This window comes from Catharus ustulatus, chromosome 9 (genome assembly GCF_009819885.2).
Source record: "Catharus ustulatus isolate bCatUst1 chromosome 9, bCatUst1.pri.v2, whole genome shotgun sequence".
NCBI lineage: Eukaryota > Metazoa > Chordata > Aves > Passeriformes > Turdidae > Catharus > Catharus ustulatus.
This window is the reverse complement of record NC_046229.1, coordinates 27,714,434-27,734,917: the sequence shown is the minus strand read 5'-3', so window position 1 is coordinate 27,734,917 and position 20,484 is coordinate 27,714,434. Positions and strand designations below refer to the sequence as shown.

Sequence of the window (20,484 nt, the reverse complement as noted above, 5' to 3'; positions counted from 1 at the left end):
TACATTTCATAACTGAATCCTAGCCATTTGTAAAGGAAATGAGAGCCCTCCTAGACTCTCTTGGCTGATAGCTGAGATCTGTAACAATCCAAATGGCTCAGAGGCTTCCTTTAGACAGAGACCATCCTAGAAAAAGAGGAAATTCTGTCTTGTAGTTATTTTAAAAAATAAAGAGCGTATTTCTACCATTATTTTGGGAACTAGTACCTCTGCAGCATTACATTAGAATTTGAAGAAAAATTTACATGTGCTGACCAGAAATTTGTAACAAAACTCCCTGAATTTCTTTTAATTACTTTATTTTTGCATGCAAATATACACGTTTTAAAAATGACTGATTTCTTGAGACTAGAACATGTGGCACATTTGAATAGGAAAACTAAATGCTGAAGAGAAAGAAAATGTTTCTTAAAATATAAGCATAAGAATTAAAGCCTTGGCTGCAGCATGTGTCCTACTGCAAGGATTATCCAATGGTAAAAATTCTTTTTCAGTATTGCTACCTCTCTGCTAATTATTAACTAATGTAAAGAGCAGTACCTCCTCAGCCATGTGATGAAATTCAGTGTCAAGGTGAAATTGGATCCAACAGCTCTAGGAAAACAGTCTAACATGACCACAGCTGGTCTTTACATTCAAAGCAGCAGTGTCACACTGATCACCAAAGAGCCGTGGAGCTGACGACTCCCAGGAGGTCTGGACATGAGTAGAACTAAAGCTTAATGGTATCTCCTTCGAGGACATTTGAAAATTCTGGCTTAGACACTCAGTATTCTCCCCAAAGCCTCAGGATTTGCTGCAGGGAAGCTGAGGTAGGGTAGTGTTTTCTCACCTCAGAAAGACTCCAAAATGCAGTAGCTGCCACAGCCCTGCCCAAATTTTCACTCAGAGGGGGACAGTGTTGACTTCTGGGCTCTGCCACTGCTTAATGAAGTCAAAGGGAGTTTTTGTATTAACTTGGGGGTTGATTTAGGTCCCTAATCTCAATTTTTAGGCATGATTTGAGGTATACCTGCTGCCTTCCATTATCACTGGATGGGTGCTGAATACTTTGAAAAATTGGTTCAATTACAATTCAATTACAATAATTACAGGGAATTAGTAATTTCTAAGAAAGCTTTCATGAGGTAGCTAATAAACCCATACTTTCCTGGATGTGTTAGTTCTCATTTTTTGGGCTGGATTGAATGGGGATTCCCACAGATGCTTGTCCACATTTGATTAAAATGTAATTAGATTTTTAAATTATTTTAATAATGTATTAGTACTTTCCCTTTAATTACAAGTTGTTTTATTGTGAAAGCTTGTCACTTATGCAGCTTGTTAAAAGCAGAAGACCAAACTGAATGTGCACAGTACTTTTATTTAATGAATCCCCAATCATCTGTATTCATGGACAGAAAGGAAGACTTGGCAAATGAACGATGCTGTGATAAGATTTGTGTGCCTCTGTGACCATTTGGTTTCCATAAAGATCCCTTTTTGAGCATAAAGGGAACTTTTGCACATGGTTGTTTGTAAAACATTCCCCAGTCTTTATTCACAAACACAGAAATACACTGCTCAAGGGCATTCAGAAATGAGAACTAAGGGAGGAAAGTTCTATATTTCTTGCTGCCACAAGATAACGTGGAAAGTGACATTTTCACTGCTTTTATTATGGAAATTTTATCTCCTTGTGACACAAGCCCAAAATCCACAAGGAGCTGCATGATTGGAGGACCCTGTGTGACCCTGAGTGGGCACTCAGTATTACAGTAATTTCACAAGTATAAGACGCACCAGATTATAAGGCGCATTTCCGGATGTCGGCAAATTTCTGAACTTTGTCCATATATAAGGTGCACCGGACTATAAGGCGCACTTTTTTTTTTGCAGCGAGGATCTGCATGCAACAAAGTAACGAATTAGTAACGGAATCCCGCGATCGTGGAGTTTACTGGCAGGTGCTCAATTTTTAAACATTTTTCACAGATTGGCGTAGCCTTTAAACGCAGCCCCAGGCACCCTCCCCATGCCGCAGGCCCCGGCACTCCCACCCGCCCCTGGCGCCAGCTGGCGCAGCTTCACTCGCGGCTATCGCAGCTGGTGTGGTTTGGCTCGCGGCTCGGCGCTGTCGCGGCTCGCACTTCCGGGTTGGCAAATTTCCGAACTTTGTCCATATATAAGGCACACCGGATTATAAGGCACACTTCTGGGTTTCACTCAAAATTTTAGTCAAAAGGGTGCGCCTTATAGTCGTAAAATTACTGTACTTTCCCTCCTTTTGTTTTGCATCTATACTTTTCTTTTGCCTGGCCCCAGTAACATGCAATGATGGTTCAGTTTGCAGGAACTACACTTTAATGGGCTGCAAAAAGCAGATGTGAGTTTAGGAGCCGGAGCTGTGGGATGAGTGTGAGAGGACAAAACCGAATCCCTCCAGCATTAGAGACATTCCTTTAATGCTGTTCCTAGGGAAAAGGCCATTTAGCAAAGCAATAGTGTTGGAGATGAGGATAATCAGCACACCACAATGAGATGATAGGCTCTTGTTCCAGGCATTTGGGTGAAGTGAGGCTGATTTGGGTGCTTTGCAAGAGGAAGACAGCTGGCTGTGCAAGAAAGTCCTCCTGCACATGGAAACACGGTAAGGGCTCTGAATCAACCAATTTTCTGGACAAAGCCAAAGCTTCTCGTGAGAGGAGAACCTCCTTAGGCAACTGTCTAAGTGGTCATCTGAAATGTTCCAGGTCCATTTATTTTTACTGCTATTGTCAGTCATCTTTGCTCAAGGTGTTCATTACCAGACCATCAATCCATTCAGCTTTCTGGGTCAGGAAACAGCCCTTGATGTTGCTGAAGGCTTTGTGAATCGAGAGGAAAAGAGGCAGTTTTGTCTTTAAAACAGACAGTTTTAACAGGTGTGGGCAGATCAGCTCGACCCCAGCCTCTCTCCACTGATTGCAGCCCCGCAAGTGTGATGGTTACACCTTTCCTTTTCCAGGAGTGCCAGCTTTCCTGCCCCACATTAATATTCCCCTGGAGCTGCCTGTTATTCTGTCTGCAGGGATGGGGGAAATTGCCAGGTGGTGTAAAACAGAGAATCTCAATGAATTCTGAAGGATTTATTAGCACTTACTGCTGATATGACCTTTGCTTTCCATAACACTCTCTCAAGGTAAAACACAAACTGTTGGCAAGAAAGGGAAGGACAGTCTCAAATGACTGATGTGAGAAAGAAACTTGGAAATTTTAGATTAGACTTGCAAATAACAATCACACCCCCTGTCCGGATATGTAAATTCCCCAGCATTTAAGATCATGGAAGCTAAGGGGAGGGAAAATGCATGAAATACATTAACTTTCTTTCCTCTCTTAATGAAGAAAAAATTTAAATCCTTAAACAGATGGTGTGTATGGAATTAACATGCACTGTTATTCACTTGAACCATGGAAATGATACCACATCTGTCCTGACATTAAATTATATAGTTTTTGAGCCTTTGCATTTCCATCAGCATCTGCTTAAGTTTGGGAAAATGACCTGCTAAAACCCTAATGTACCTTTGGTGATCCAAACAGGAATAGATTTTCTACCAGCTAGTAGAAGCTGGTGTGTTTATTTAGGTGTACTTATTTAGGTGGTAGCTGAGGTATTTTATTTAATCAGAAACCTTTGAGGAGTTCAGAGGCCAAAGACCCTTAGTCCTGTGGAATATACATTTATGTGCATGAAGAGAGAGCTCCAAGGAGGCATCTGTGGGTTATGCTCAGCTATAGCTACCTTGGAGTGTTGTCCTTTAATTCCTGTTTCCTCTCTTTCTGGCATGAAGTGATGGGAACTGCTTGGATCACTGCTTTTTCCTACCATTTCCCAGTCCACAGATGAAAATATGAAACATCAGGGCCTATAATCCCTTTATTATTCCAAAGATGTGGGTACAGGCAAATAAGCTCTCAACAACTGAGGCAGAAAATAGCACTTAGTATTTAAATCATATGAATATGTATTGTTATGTATAACAAAATATATTTACTCCTTCAATAGCTGGTTATATTTAGTTACAGCTGTTACTGCATTATTCCAATTCCACCATGTTGATGGAGATTTGCATTTTAAATTTAAATAATTCCTGAATATGTTTTTATGTTCTTGAGACAAACACAAAATTTATTTCCAATTTCTGAATGCCACTTAGCAACTCTTATTTAGGAGTCTTACATTCTAAATGGCCAGAGAGTGGTTGTATATTTGGGAAAATTTCCATATACCTATTTTTTTTTTTTAACAGCATGTGTGGTTGGGAGCTAGCAGAATTTATAAGTACATATAATGGACAATATGTTCTTATAAACCCAGTAAGAATTAAAAACTGGAGTTAAATTATAAGCTTGCATATTCCAGGCCTGGCAGGGACAGTTCTGTGGCAAGGTCAGTGAAGAGCATGACCATCAGTCCCCTGCTCCTGCAGTGATTCTCTGTCAGTGACAGCCCCACACGGAAATAAAAAATCCCTGTAATGACTGAGAGCTTCCAGAACCACCCATCGGGCATTGTTTTGGGAGCACAACTTAGTGTTTCCATGCTACTTCCTTTTAACCTGAGAAAATGAAGTTCACTGTCTCTTGAATTTTGGGAAGCAGACCGAATGCTGCTTTCAGAGATTGTGAAAAGCACAGCTGGGAGGATTTGATGCTGAATAATCATGTTTTGTAAGTGTTCACTGTCATTACTCCTTTTCAGTTCTTAAAATTCATAACCTTGAACAGTTTTCTAAATCACATTTGTTTTTAGCTGATGCTTGGATGTCTTCTTAGCCTGCTTTACAGTGGCAGACAGTCACCAGTGAAAAACAAGATTCATCCATGTTTTCAATGTGACAAAAGAGTGTCTTTTGGCGTGGGTTTAATTTTCTCCAAATGAACTTAAAACTCAAATTGTCTTCCCAAAATCAGAGTTGGCAGTGTTATTTCCCAAACCCTGAAGTTCTTGATGCTGATGTATGAGGCAATCCACTTTTTCTAGCAAGAGCTCAATCAACTCTGACAGATGAAAAACTCTGTGAACAGTCTTTTGGGCAGCAAATATTTTTGAGCTGCCCCTGATGGCACCTGCTGGTAGGACAATGCCTGGGAATGCTGATGATGATCTTGTGTGAGATGCCATGAAAATATTCAAAGCCATTTCAGTCTGGTTGCAAAGAATGAAAACCCAAAGGTATCTGTCAGGGCATGGGGACAGAACCTGCAGGGCTGGGGGTGCCAGGGATCCTCCCTGCCAGACACACACCCACCAACAACTGCCATGGAAAAAGCAGGACATGACAAATAGGATGATGTGATAACTCTGGCGTGTTCCAAGTGTTCTTTTCCTGAGATGTTCTAACCAAAGTAAAGCATCACAACATACAACCCTGTCTTTTCTCAAGGTTTGTTAGTTTGTTTTTGAAACGGGAGTTTTTATGCCAGTCCTGCTGTCTGCTCCTGGGGAGCAGGGAATGGGAATTTTTTTAATGTGAACCAAACCCAACAAACTCTGTTTTAATAATAAAACTTAGCAGAATTCCGTTGAAGTATAAGGAACCTCCCCATCTCTACTAACGACTAATACAGATCAATCAAAAGGGTTTACATGAGAACAAGGTGCAGTGGGTGCTCTGTGGGCTGGAGAAGCTTTCCTAAAGAAACAGGCTGGGAGAGCTGGGGTTGTTCAGCCTGGAGAAAAGAAGGCTTCAGGGACATCTTGCTGTGACATTTCAGGACTTAAGAGGGCTCATGAAACAAAGAGTGGTTTTTTACACGGGCAGATAGTTATAGGATAAGAGAAGGGTTTTGAGTTAAAAGAGAAGACACATAGATTAGATATTAGGAATATCTCAACGTCACCCTCAACTCCCTGTGAGGGTGGTAAGACCCTGGCACAGGGTGCCCAGAGAAGCTGTGGCTGCTCCTGGATCCCTGGAAGTGTCCAGGTTGGACGGGTCTTGGAGAAACCTGTGGAAGGCATCCCTGCCCATGGCTTGGATAGAACTAGATTATCTTTAAAAGTCCTTTCCTACCCTAAACCATATATTTTAAAATCCTTTCCAGAGGCTTTCTGCAGCTTTAAGTCCTTGTTTCCTTTGCCCTTACAATTCATTATATTTTCAGTGGAAATGTAGTAGACCTTGCAAAAGCCACTTTAATCTAAACAAACTATCTTGGACCTCTGGAAAAGGGGAAAACATGAAGAGAAAGCTCCTAGTAAAATTTTGCACCTAATCTGTGCAGCCTGAACTGTCTGCTGGCACAATATTCACACTCTGAGCTCTGATGTAGTCTTTCTGATACCACAGAACCATGGAATGGTCTGGGCTGGAAGGCATCCTTGGAATAGGTTGTTCCAGGCCCTGTCCAACCTGGCCTTGGACTCTTCCAGGGATCCAGGGGCTGTCACAGCTTCTCTGGGCACCCTGTGCCAGGGGCTCACCACCCTCACAGAGAATGATTTCTTCCTAATATCTGTTCTAAGCCATGTTTTTGCAGCTCTACAAACATCTGCACAAAGCCCACGGCCCCTCTCTCGAATCTCAGCCCACTCCATCGTTTTTTCATCCCAGGAACATCTTTCATCCTCGCTGGAGTCACAAGGCAGGTTGTGACAAGTCAGGTTTTATTGCATGGCATAGTTAAATGCCAGCAAAGCTGAAACCTAGAGCAGGTTCTGATGGCAGATTTCTCTCAAGGGACAGGTCATTAGAGTTTGCTGTGCTTTCCCAGCTCCCTCCTCACAGCAGTTGTGAACCTTTGTCTACATATTACAGCAGAAAGATTAAATAATTGGGTGGGGAAATCCTGGTACTTAAGGAGGCTGTGTTAATTCCTGGTTCTCTGGAGCTTCAGGCAATTAATCCCTGCATTGATGATTTCATGTACAAAATAATGACCCATTAGGAGACTGTAGGAGGAGAAGCATAAATGTAGTGGTGGAAACTGAGGAAAGCTCCAGCTGGAACAGCCACCTGTTCCTTCCAGGACCAAAGGAATATTCTGGACAAACCCTGCAGGTCTAATTAGATAAAAAGCTCCTGTATAATGCCATTTTTATCTGTGCAAGGTCTGAAGGGCTTGACTGTCCTCAGAATTTCTGAGAGATTGGGAAACAACGTGCATTGGGGAACAAGGAGTGTGCTTTTGTTAACCAAAGACAAATTTTGCAAAATGTGATCTCCTGCACACAGGCACATGTTCCTCACTTAGCATTGCTCACCACCAAGATTAGCTCCCTTCAAAGATGATGTCATGTTTTCATCCTAGATTTCTATCCTACAGCTATTACTTTTTGGCACATAAACCCATCTGAAGTTGGCATCCCATCCTCTCTGCACAGGCACAGTGCCACTGCAGCAGATGGGTGAGCAGTGAAAGTAGCACAAGTGGCAAGTCAGACCTTAGCAGGGTAACTTCCTTTCCAGGAACTAGGAAAAGGCACTCAGTGCAGTTGTTCAGCACCTAAAATCCAGGTATAATGATATTATTAATCAATTGTTGAGCTAAATGCTGAAGAATGCAGGTTACCAAACACACGCTCAGAGAGTGAGGCGATTATCTCCTACCCAATTTATTTTGGACATAAATTGCACAGAAGAAAATAATGGCTCCAGAAATTACTTTTCCAATTTGTTTTGTCATGTAAAAGGTTTTGCCTAAACTCTTTACTAAATGAATTAATTCTTGCTTAGCCTGAGACACAGGAAAATATATCCATTAAGTAGATGACAAACATGGAAAATTTGTCAGTATCAGTAGGTGTGTTATGGAAATGTTCCTAAGAGCTCACTCAGTTAAGCAAGTCAGATTTTTGGGTTTCAATAATCTTACAGTAATTAAAATTTCTGAATTGAACAGTATTTATCCATGTCTCTATAAAAAGACAGGAAGTGAGAAACCCACAACACGAGTTGCCGGCACTTCTGTTTTCTTTTGGAAGAACAGCAACCCTCTGAAACCCCCACATTTTTCAGTTACAGAAATTTGGTTCAAGGCAACTGTTCTATCAGATTTGAGGCACTGCTGAATTGATTAGAAAGCACATGGTTGCTCATAACAAGGTGTAACAAGGTGTCTTTCATCTAAAATCAGCTATGATAGGTGTTAGGAGAGAAGGAAACAAACATCTCAAGTATTACACTGCTTTCATTTTCTTTTTTGCTAACATAGAGCACTACAGAATGAATGTATGAAGTGACCTTGTAAATAAACACATTTTTTATGTGCTTCAAGTTGAACATCTACAAAATCTCTCTGTGCTGTTGCACATTGCTGATGCCTGCTGGGGCTTCTGTTTCCTGCATAGGAGAGGAGTCACTCACAATTTTTGTGGACAAAAGGAAGCTGAGCAAGAGGTCAGAAGGGAGCGACCCCAGCACCAACAGCTCTGCAGTGACGCTGGAGACCCTGCACCAGCTGGCAGCCTCCTACTTCATCGACAGGGACAGCACCCTGCGCCGGCTGCACCACATCCAGATCGCCTCCACCGCCATCAAGGTAGGGACAGCTCCAGGACACACTCCAGGGGAGGCCCAGCCCCACCAGCTGCTCCTCAGGGCAGGTGTGGTTTGAGCAGTAATTGGTAGCAAAATAATTGGTTTTATTTGTTTTTATACCCAAATCAATGTGTTCCATTTATATAAGGAAGATGCTAGCGTGGAAGAGGGTCTAAAGATGTACTAGAGATATTAGTGATGAATGATGCATAATTTGATTGATACAGAAGTGTTTGTGGAAGTGTTTGATCATTGGGATAACCTCATGAATGTGCGATCAGTCAATCCATTTACAGACATGTCTCTTCTTTCTTTTTCTTCTTTCTTTTTCCTCTTCTTCTTTCTTTTTCTTCTTTCTATTTCTTCTTTTTCTTCTGTTTCTTCTCTTCCTTCTTCCTTCTTCCTTCTTCCTTCTTCCTTCTTCCTTCTTCCTTCTTCCTTCTTCCTTCTTCATATAGTTATTCTACTCCTGTGCCTAAATTTTTTTTAAACTTACCTCTGGAACAGTTTGGCTCTACAGTTTTGTGGAGATGTATTATTTTCTGTTATGAACTAGTTTTAGCACAGTTTGCCAGTCAAAGCACCCTCTGTGCTGACTGCTGTAGGTCACTCCTAGCACTGGAGAATGTTTGGCCAAGACCGGTGCCCCAGGTAGGACATGAAGCAACAAGTGTCCTCCTGAGGAGATCTCTAGTCTTATGTTACTCATTTGAAATATCCTCTCCCAGTTTATTTCCAGTTTTGAAGGGCAAACAAAATTGTGACTTGCAGTTGTTCCAGGGTGGGTTCAGCATGGATTGTAGGAACATCCTTAAACATTCCCTTAAAGAGTGGTGAGGCATTGGAAGGTGCCTACAGGGCAGTAGTGGAGTCCCCATCCTTGGAGGTGTTCAAGAAATGAGCAGATGAGATGTGGGTTAGTTGGCAGAGTGGTTCGAAGGTTAATGTTCTTGGAGGGCTTTTCAATCTAAATGGTTAAACTCTGTGATTCTTGCTGCAGGCCATGGTATCACCCATCCCTCAGATGTGACTTATCTTCATAACCTGAATGTTTGTTATGTAGATGTACAGCAACCTTTAAAACAAGGCCCCATCCACATGCAAAAATTCCTTCTATATGAAGATAATTGATGATTGCAGTGGTAACTCAAGTGACAAAACATAAAAATGTAGAGACAAAACACCACCTGAAAGAGATCCATCCTTTCTAGCCACTGAAATATTTTAAAGAAAATTTGTGTTACGATGCAAAATTCAACCCTGCCCACCTACAGTTTACAGAGGGAACCTTCTGCATGTTCAAAGATTTCTACAGCCACTACAAATGAAAGATTTCTCTCCAGCCTCCTGCTGAGGTGGATGCAAACCAAATGGTAGTCCAGCAGCAAGTCTGATCTGCTTAATTGACAGCAGGAGCCTCTAGGAAAGGCTTCTCACATCAGATGCACCAGTGCTGATAAATGAAACCCTGGCTTCTTCCACCACTTTCATTGAGAGGCCAGGAACATTTGCATGACAAATTTCTACTGTCAGAACACTTACTTGAACAAAAAAACCTATTTCAATTGAAATGCAGGAGCACAAAAACAGCCAAGGAAGGCTTTTTTTTTTTTTTTCTTTTTTTTGGTTCTATATGTACAGGTTTTTGAAAGACTGTTGCTTTTAAACTAGAAAACCATCAAGTAAAGTTTTAGATTCAGGGTGTAGGTAGCACATTTGAAGATTATTAATTGAAACATATATACTGACATGTGAGTTAAGAGTACTTTGCATACAGGTGCTGAACCAGACCTCTGTCCCAGCCTGAGGGTTAGCTTGGGAGAAGAGACACCCTGAAGGACCAGGGTGACCCTCAGAGCCTTCCCTCCTGTTTTGGTTTGAATGACAGGTGTTTGTTAAGAAAGGCAGGAGCCTCTTTTGAAATGGAAGATGTAAACTTCTTCCCCCTAAATAATTATAATTTTGAAATTAAGGGGTTTTTAGGCAAAGATATGGGAATAGGGAAAATAGTTATTTATTAGGAAAAATTAAAATAGAAATAAACCAACCAAACAAAAATATGATATGGAGCACAGAAGCCTTAAGACATGATTCAAAAGCCCTGACATTTGCAGTTAAATCAGGGCACTCTGGTGCACAAATGAAATCTGCCACTCAAGTTCCAGGAGTTTGGGGCTTCAAAATGAACAGGAATAATTTGCTTTGCTGTTTGACTTACTGTTTGTCACATTTTCTGTGACAATGGGCAGTCTGAAACTGCAGCAGGAGTTAGGAAAAAATAGCATAACTGCTTGCACATCAACATATTTTCTGATTGTAGTGCTTAGAGACTGCTATCTTGATGGTTGGGACACCTCTACAGTGTTATTTCAGAAGAGAGATTACAAATATTATTTCTTCCCTCCAAAACCACATAACCCCCCACAAACAAAGCCAATATGTGTTCCTTTTTCCCCCTAGTTGGTATAAGCATCCCTTTTCAGATTAGACTACATCACTCTCACACCTCTTTTTTCTCTATTTCTATGAAAAAATTTGCAGATTTTCTCTTAGAAAAACGATAATTTTTATGCACACGTGCTGTGTCTTCTAAACCATAGGCTACATTAATTCTGTGTCCTTTCTTGTAATTTTTTTGTTTCTCCTACTACTCATGACATAATTATCCATAAAAGTAGCATTGAGGCTTCTGCTGATGGAGGTTCTGCATTCATCATCTAGACAATCCACTGTTTATTCCACATTAAAAGAGGTAACATCATCCTGTGGCAACATTTGCTGACTGGAAATCAAAATGCCCATGGGAAGAGCCTATCAATATTTAATATATTTCAAAGCCCCTGACACATACATTCTTTCAATATGATTTTTGCACATGCATTTTACCGCAAGTGCTGAGGCTCATGTACTAAACCAACACTTTGGAGCTTCCAGGGCCTCACTGGAACCTCACCAGGTGCCTGAGGGCTCTGTCTCATTTGCATAACATTTACATGAGCATACAGCCTGTTGTGTTTGAAATATGACATGTCCTACATCACTTCCTTGGCACGCTCATTTCGGAGGCGTTTTCCTACCAAAAGCTCTCTTCAGCTGCAGGGATGGCTGCTGGTTCTCCTTATTAACAACCTATTAGGATGATGGGATGTGCTCTGCTCCTGTCTAATAAAACCCTGCCTGGCAGTGGGAGCAGAATACAGATAAAGGCAGCAGAATACAAATAAGGCAGCAGAACACAAATAAAGGCAGCGATTTTTCCCATCTCCTGTCACTGCCCACTGGCAGAATGACCCTGCTGAGCTTGCCTGGGTGCTGTGACCCCACTCCCACCAGCTCATTAGGGACTTTTGTGGCTGTGGGTGGGTGGAAGAGGGCTGTGCACAGCACAGCTGGGTTTCACCCTGCTTCCTGAGCCCCAGTTCTGCTCCTCTCAGATGACCATGGTTCCAGTTTGCAACGAGCTCTAATTCCAGCACAGCCCCTAACAAACCTCTGCAACGAGTCCAAACCAATGTGCAGAACACAGAAAAACCACCTTGGTAACAGTAAATTAAATATTACTGAATAGTCTCACTGCATCCTGCAAAATTATAAACACAGTTATGTTACAGCATTGCCATTAATGAAGTGAGGCTGTTCCTTAGCTGTCTCTTGGAGGATATTGTCTCCCACCCCAGAACACACCTCCTTTTGTGGGAGCTGGGCCAGGTGAGTACAGCAGAGGTGTTATTGTAGAGTCCAAACAATTCTGGGACAGCCACAGTGCAGCAAAAGAACAGGAGGCAACAGAAGAACAGATGCATAAATTGAATTTTCCACCAGCTCTTTACAGCTATTTACAGCCCATTTATTCCATCTGAGTGAGAAAGAATAAACATCCCTGAGAACGTGCCCTGTAATTCCAGTTAATTTTATTGTGCAATTTGCTTTTTACTTTCCCCAAACCACTTTTTTTCTTTGCTGTGAGAGATTTAAGTGTTTTGTTTTATCTGAGAAGTTTAGATTACAAAGAACAGGGTTCTATTGTGGTGGTAACTATATCTGATTATCTATAATTAACCTGTGAATGACTCATGGTGGGCTGTTAGATGGAAAACTTAAGTGTAATGAAAAATAATTTCTCACTCAAACCTCAGACTGAAATACAGACTTTAATTTTTCTGTTTTCTTTGTTTTGTCTGAAAAAACTTGCTTGGTTCATTTTTTTTTTCCTTTATACCTCCTATTTGCGTGTGTTTTTCTGTGAATTCAAGTAATTGCCATAATCAAAAGTAGAAATGCTGAAATACTCTAAAGCCTTGAGCTTTTGTCAGATTTCTGGCAAATTCTAAATCTCAACAGTTTGCACACTTTTGTATAAACAGACAATTTTGAGGAAGCTTTTGAAATCCAGATCTTGAACCCTTTTTGCCCTCACTTTATCCATTCAGTTTGTGGATGGAATTTAAGACTGTACAGCTGTGAAACCTTGTAGAGATTGGGAAAAAAAATTTACCCAGCAACAGCTTTAAAGTATAAAATCACAGCTAGAAACATTGTTTTGGAAAGTCCTGTGATAGCAGGGTTTTTTTGATTTCATTGAAGAAATGAGATATAAATGTAAATTTAATTGTAACAATACACAAAACGAAGAGCCAGGAGCTATTGATCCTTATTAAAAAATTGGTGTTTTCCCTGTTGTGTAGGTTTGGTGACATAGAAATGTCAAGGAAAAGCCACAGGACAGATTTCCAAGGACAGGTATTGTTCAGGACCATTATGAAATGCCAAGTTCTCCACTACCCTGGGAAATCAGAATACCTTCATACAAGACAAAGCTTGCTATTTTTCCAAGGGGGAGTTAAACGTTAGGAAAAATACAGGAATTATGATCTTGAATGCTGTTTCTTCCCCGAAATTTCTGTGAGAATTGAATACTTTTGCAGTCTTAGAAACTTTTGGGTCTTTAGAAATCTCACTCAATATTAAGAGCTTTGCAAACCCAGCTTACTGTTAATATGGCCAGGTATGAATTTTAAATTTAAATTTTAATCATAATTTCATCCAGAAGGACTGGGACCTGCAATTAGAATTTGGGCATGGCCCAAAGATAGCTAAGAAGTCTCTGTACCATCTTCTTCTTCACAGGATGAGATTTGTGTTTGTGTCACTATAAAAATTAAATTCCTGAGGTTTCATACTTTTTTTAATGTGAAAACTGCCGGAGACCTTTGGATTAAATTCACCATAGGTAAAGCAAGGTATCTTGTGACTGCTATGTGTGCACTATTCTCTAATTCTAAGAATACACCAAGTGAAAGGTTGGGTATCTATTTCCATATCTTATTGAGGAATTTAAGGTGATGATATTAAAATAATCTTTAATTCATTTGGACAGTTGAGTTTTAATTAAACTGTATCTCCAGGGCTGCTTTCTCTGAAAGGTAACAGAGGTTAGCTCTTGAGCAGGTGTAAAGCAGCACAGCTTCTGTGAGAATCTGGCCCTCAATAATTCAGAGAGTGAGAGAAAAGGAGGGGGAGAACCTAAAATATCTGAAGGGGGCTTTCAAGAAGGCTGGAGAGGAACTTTTGACAAGAATAGGCAGTGATGGGAGAAGGGAAAATGGCTTTAAGCTGAAGGACAGCAGGGTTAGCTGGGATATTGGGGAGGAATTCCTCCCTGTGAGGCTGGTGAGGCCCTGGCACAGGGTGCCAAGGGAAGCTGTGGCTGCTCCTGGATCCCTGGAAGTGTCCAAGGCCAGGTTAGATCAGCTTGGGCAACCTGGGCTAGGGGAAAGTGCCCCTGCTTTCAGAACAATACAATACAATACAAGAACACATAATAGAGATGCTTGGATAAGCATTTTGGAAAGATTTTGGGGAACTGTTGTCCACTTAATAAAAAAAACCCCAAATCACCACAAAACAACAGATTAGGATAGAATAGATTGCATGATAGAGCAAAACAAATTGAAGTTTCTATTAGTTATGAATTTAGTCAAGAGAGAAGAGTGAAAAACAAGCAGGGAGATGAAGACTGCCAAACCCTGAGCAGTCTATAAATATACATATGTAAACGAGAAACCTTAACAGCACTCACACAACACTTGCCATCACAGTTGTCAAAAACCTATAAACAATTCACACTACAGTTCCTTAAATGTTCCATACTCATTTTTTTTTTCCTCCTTAAAAAAGTGAAATTAAAGTAAATAAAACCAGAAGATGGAGAAGGGTTTTAGTATTGAGAGCTCCACAGTGAACATATTGAACAGTGTAGTTAGAGCATTCCAGCAGGAATTTGAAGGCACTCAGACTTGTACAGATTTCAGTTTGATCTTTATTCTGGCTGGTTTGTGTATGGGTTGGGAAACTTCAGCATTCTGCCTATCCTCCCCCCTCTAATTGGCAGCTACTGCTTGCCAGCAGGTCAGAGAATGTCAAGCAAGGACTATAAAATTCACAGAACTTTTCCCTGCCTCTGAGCTCTCAGAAATAGGAGATAGCATGTATAAACAGCATGTATGAACACAGAGGTCAGATTAGAAAAAATATCTCAGAAGGATAGAGAGTCTGCATCAGAAGAAATCAGCTTAGAGAATAATAAAAGGCTATGGAAAGTTTTCCATTTTCATATTATTTTTCCTAGAGAATTTTTGGCCATAATACTTTTTTGCATGTTTTGTTATTATGGTTTATGATTCAATCTGCAATCATCCCCTTCAATCTATTCATTTAGTGTGAAAAATAATCTCTTGTGTGGGAATCCTTCACAGTTAACTGGCACTGAGAGTTATATCATTGCTGTCTTCTGCATTTCACTGTTATTTTTACCTTGCAGACCTTCTCAGGGAGCTTCAGCAGAATTTGCATGTCTGACAGCAAAACTATAATTTAATCTCTTACAAGTTAATGCATATAATGCCTCTACATGCTGAAGCAGAGCTGGGTTAAAGAAAGGTTTCATTATTCATACAGGACACTTTCTACACTATGGAGTGATCATTATTTTCAGACCTTTAATGCCTGAAAGGTTGGAAGTTTCATCACTGTTCTACAGGCTTTACAGCAAAATCCAGTAAGCAAAATAAAAAGTGGTTCTAATTTTTCCTGGTCAGGTTGTGACCTTATGCAAGGAATAAACACCACTTTCTTTTCTTCCATGTTGGTATCACTGAGATCAGGGTTTCCACAAGTCAGCCTCAACTACCATCTTCCCAGTCTGATAAACTGCTAGTCATTATCTCTCCCTGGATAGCCCAATTTAACCCTTTCATTCCCAGAGAATAGCTAATACATTTCATGGACCTTGGTATTCTTCCTTTGAATTGTATTAAAAGTAATATGAAAAGAAATAATAAAAAGGCCCTTTTGTGTCATGGTTATAATAGTTCATTATTTGCCAACATTTGTAATAATTCCACCAAATGGAGGATATGGGAGTCTCCCAAGTAATATGTACATTTATAAGGAAATTTAATTTTATATCTTCTCCAAGTATGTATAGAGTCTAGCAAATGAAAAATCATTCCATGTTTTTTCTTCATCTTTTCATAAAATTCTTGATGTGTAAAATTTGATGATGATAAAACCTTGATGGTAATAGAGAAAATGGTTTGAAGAGGACCATTTAAATATTTTTCTCGTCATGTTTTAGTCTACTTAAGTAGAGTAAAACATGCAGGTGGTTGAGATTTTTTCAATTCTGAGCAGAACAAAGTCCTTTCACTTCCACAGGGCTCCACAGTCCTGATAATGAGTGTTACTTTCTTGTCACAGGTTTCCTCTTTTTCCTTATGAACTTCTTCTCTAGATCCTTGTGCTCATAGGAACTGTGGCTCTTTCTTTTTCTGGTTTTTTTGATGGAAGAAATGCACTTACCTTTATGATACATCATTCTTTGCGCTTGCCATTGGCTCATCTATGTGAGGACTAGAAAGGAATGAATAAAACCCCTTGGACAAGATCCTATATTCTATATTCTACATATTTTTTCCTACCCATAGTAGGACACATTCATGTATGTTTTAATGACCAGGTCTTGGTATTTGATAGGTCTTTCTATTCCCATGAATCAGGATGATGTGAAGGATTTTCCAGCTGGGCTCAGCAGTCAGTCTGAGTAACGCTGCCCTCGGAGCCTAATTCTAAGAGCAGTCTTCTGTACATTAAAATATTTCTTCTCATTTAGTTCATGAAATAACAACATTGAGACTCACCAGGTTCTCAGACAGAACTCTCCATATGAATGAAACAGCCATATGAAATGAAGTTTAAAGCTTCAGTGTTAAGTTGGTTCTCTTAACACAAATTCGGCAAAGCTAAATTCCCTTTAGCTTGAACGACTGATAGGGATTTAATGATTAAATTATAGATCAGCTGCAGCTGCCTGGTCTGTAAGTAGGTCTGCAAAGAGGCAGGAAAACACACTAAAAACCACTTGTGTAAAAACAAGAGTTTAGCAAAGCTGTAAATTGAGAGTTGGCCGTACCAATGAGACAGAAAGGGCAAATGTGTTACAATCATTTACCAGATGGAATAAATGGGTGGGAAGTAATGAGGATATAGCCTAAAAATAAATCCCTGCACACATCTCTGTGAGCCAGGCAGACACCCACGTTATGGACACTGATGTGATTCCTTGTGAGAGCTTGGGATGACAACCCCAGGAGGGGGAGTTTGATGGCAAAATCAAATGGACATGAAAAATGTCCTGTGAGATGCAGGGTGCACCCAGCTGGAGTGCCATGGACAGCACAAATAACTCAGGAGTTTCTGGCCGGGAAATAGAACACCTGGAAACAGCTTAAATTGTTGAATTGTTAGAGATGGTGCTGAAATGTGCAGCTAAGTTTTAGAATTGCACAGAAATGTACAATCAAAGGTAAAATCTCTATGGAAAATAGAGTTATTAATTAACTTGCCCTTATAATTTTGATTTTTAAGCTTCAAGACTTTAAATCCCTTTTGTGTTCTTTTTAGGACCTAATGTTAACCTGTCACATTTTTTCTTTGGCACAAATTTGGATTTTTAATTTTTTTTTTTTTCTCTTAAAAATAGTATAGACATAATTTTAAAAACTAACCACATTAAAGGTATAATGTTCCCAAATGATCCAAAGATAATTTTAATATTTATCAAGATGATCTTTTCCCTGACACCTCAAATAGAAAAGGAACATTTTCACTTTTCATCCTGATTTAGCAAGGACTGTATTTTCTATTCATACTTTCCCAACATAAAAAAAAAAAAAGTCCATCCAACTGCAGTATTATTATGACTAATAATGTCTGTGAGTCTTATAAATAGGCAAATCATTCTGTCTTGTTGAAACTAATGTGAACACAGTGAAAAATCCCAGTGGCCTCAGCATTGCCTATTGAACTGGTCCATGAAGATACAAATCCTGCACCCAATACTCTCAGGAAGTGCTGGCATGGCCTTTTGCAGTTGGGTTAAATGTAAGAAGACATTTAACCTGTACAGTGTGAACCCCCAAATTTCTTTGAAGCCTTTTGTCCTTTATAAAGTAATGGAATTGTGTTTGGAAAAGGATGGAAAGTTGGAAATTGGGTTTTTCTTAGGTTAGCATCTTTGCTGTTGCTTTCTGCAGATACCTTGAGATTTTTATGAACATGAAATATTATTTTAATTTGTATCTGCAGTTCTCTCTGTTTCTAATTTTATCTTTTAAACCAAATATATAGATTTCATTTACTGTTTGCTGTTCAGCTGTCTCTTTAGGCAATAAAAGCTGAGAAAAAATAATATTAGTGTTAATTTAAGTAAGATATGGGCGAGCAGAAGTAGCTAAATGCAGACTGAAACAAAATCTTCCATTTTTATTACATTCTTGCTAACTCTGTTATTTCTCTGTAAGAGAACTTCGCTGTCATCTCTTCTTCAAGATTAATTAAAAGAGATAACTGTTCTTTTGGAGATAATGCCTGTCCTTATTCTCTGTATGAGGCTGCTGCACCTTTGATTTTCTGAAAGTGCAGGAAATAAAGGCTCTGGCATGGCTGCCCTGGGTGGTTTTCCAGCAACCTCATTTCCTGCAAACTTCCCTGTTGCAATCCAGAAGGGTGCATGGGAATGTGGCATCGGACAGGCAGTGGATTTCAAATGTCCTTGAACAGGGAAAACTGTGGCTGTCATGCCAGAGCTGTCAGTGCTGCCAGATTTGTTCCAATATTCTTGTGGATTCTCCTGGAGCTTGCAGACAGTATAGTGCTCCCTGAGATAGTGGGGAATAGCCTTGAGTAGAGAGGGGATTGTTCCCTATCAGACAGACCTGAGCAGTCTTAAAAAATCATAGCATTTTCAACAGATGTAACAGAGCAGAATTCAAATAGTGTGAGTTCATTTCCAGGTTCTGAAACGTTCTGATTTCTGAGGTATTTAATGCTTTGTGTAAGGAGAATACATTTCAATTTCCTTCTTATTTTAAGGTAACAGTCTGGTTCACAGTAAATTCCTGGGAGTGCAGAAACAAAGAAGTGCGAATGGAAGGATTAGGCTGATCTCTTGGGAAGCTTTAGTGCTGCATTCAGTAAAATTCAAAGTCATCTCCTTGCCCAGAAAATTGAAAGAAGTCCCTATTTCCCTTCTAATGAAGTTAATGGAAATTTTGCAATTATCTCTTTTGCAGAAAGATCAAGTTTACTGTTCCTCTTCCATTTCACAAATGACAGAAAAATATGATGGGAGTGTTTCCAGGTCTCCTGAGTTAGGGGGCTCTTCAAATTGAAGTGCCAGCCCTATGCTGCCAGGAAATCTATTGAAGATATGTCATGCCTTTGAGGTATTGTTTTAGATTCCTGGCAATTAAAAAAATCATATTGAAAACATGAGTCCAACCCGTGACATTGTGAATGCTTCTGGTTTGTCTGCACCTCCTTCAGAAATGTTCATCTAGCCCGCAGCGTGAGAAGTATCAGTGCTTGGAACACTCAGAAAATTTGATTTCTTTTAATTACACACTCATTAGCAGGAGTTTTTTAATATGTTCAATGACAAAAATAGGGCAGTGGAGCAGCAACTATTGTGTGGCAAAGGGAAGTGCTGGAATAAAGGTGCTTTTGTGAAAAACTGTGAAGCCTGGGGGGAAAAAAAAAGAAGAGAGTTGGCAGGAGATCCACATCTAAATAGAAAGTACATTTAGTGCCTATTTATTTGATCAACTCTTTTTGTAAGGTGAAATGAGCGTTGGCTGCAGAATGGGTAGGGAATACAGGGAGTGGGAGCATGGGCTGCAGGACAGGGTTTGAGGGTGAGGTTGGTAGGAACTCATGGAATCAGAACCATCACAGTTGGAAAAGACCTCAAATATCAGCAGATAAAGCCATCAGCCCAGCACCACCATGGTGTTATTCAGGACAATCCCAAAGCCTTCAGGTTTTTCCCAATTCCACACTTTTGCCCCATCCTCTGTCAGCACAACTGCCCAGAACAGACCTTGCTGCCTCATGCAGCTATGAGGAGTTTGCTCTAAATCCTTATTTGAATGTTCAAAGTATTAAAGAGGTTTATGTGAAGGTGAGCACAGCTGCCTATTCTGCAGTGACCAGCATTGCCTCATCCTCCTTTGTGCTGGCTCAGTTCTTACCCTTAGAAGCCAAATCCATTTTTAAAGAGTCCTGCTGAAGAGGACAGTCCTTTATGCAAGGCACACACCACCTCTGCATGGGCACTTCATTAGGAATATTAGCCACGTGTGCTTAAAAGGATGCACCAGGAGCAAAATCTCTGCAGAAATGTATTTCCCTTTTATTAGGAAAGTCTGCTATGGGCTTAATTATCATGGACAAAAAAAGCAGGCTGTTTCCCAGGGAAATACTACCCACTGATATCACAAGAATTCAGCCCTGCTTAAGTGCTAGGAGGTATGTTCTCAGTGCACTTGTAATCGGGTCATTATCACCATGGTTATGAGATTTAACTGACTGAAAACTGTAGGCATTTGTCTCATTAATGCCACATGTTAGAGTTTATTTC

The 20,484-nt window shown here is 40.1% G+C and overlaps 1 protein-coding gene across 3 annotated transcripts in view; it reads left to right on the top strand.

Annotated features, from left to right (window-relative positions):
• LOC117000058 (BMP/retinoic acid-inducible neural-specific protein 3) overlaps positions 1-20,484 on the top strand; it is a 194,886-nt gene that overhangs the window by 111,917 nt on the left and 62,485 nt on the right. For all 3 annotated transcript variants that reach the window (XM_033067407.1, XM_033067409.1, XM_033067408.2), the window contains one exon: positions 8,318-8,508. In XM_033067407.1, coding sequence (XP_032923298.1) covers positions 8,318-8,508 — 191 coding nt within the window. The remainder of the gene's footprint in view (positions 1-8,317; positions 8,509-20,484) is intronic.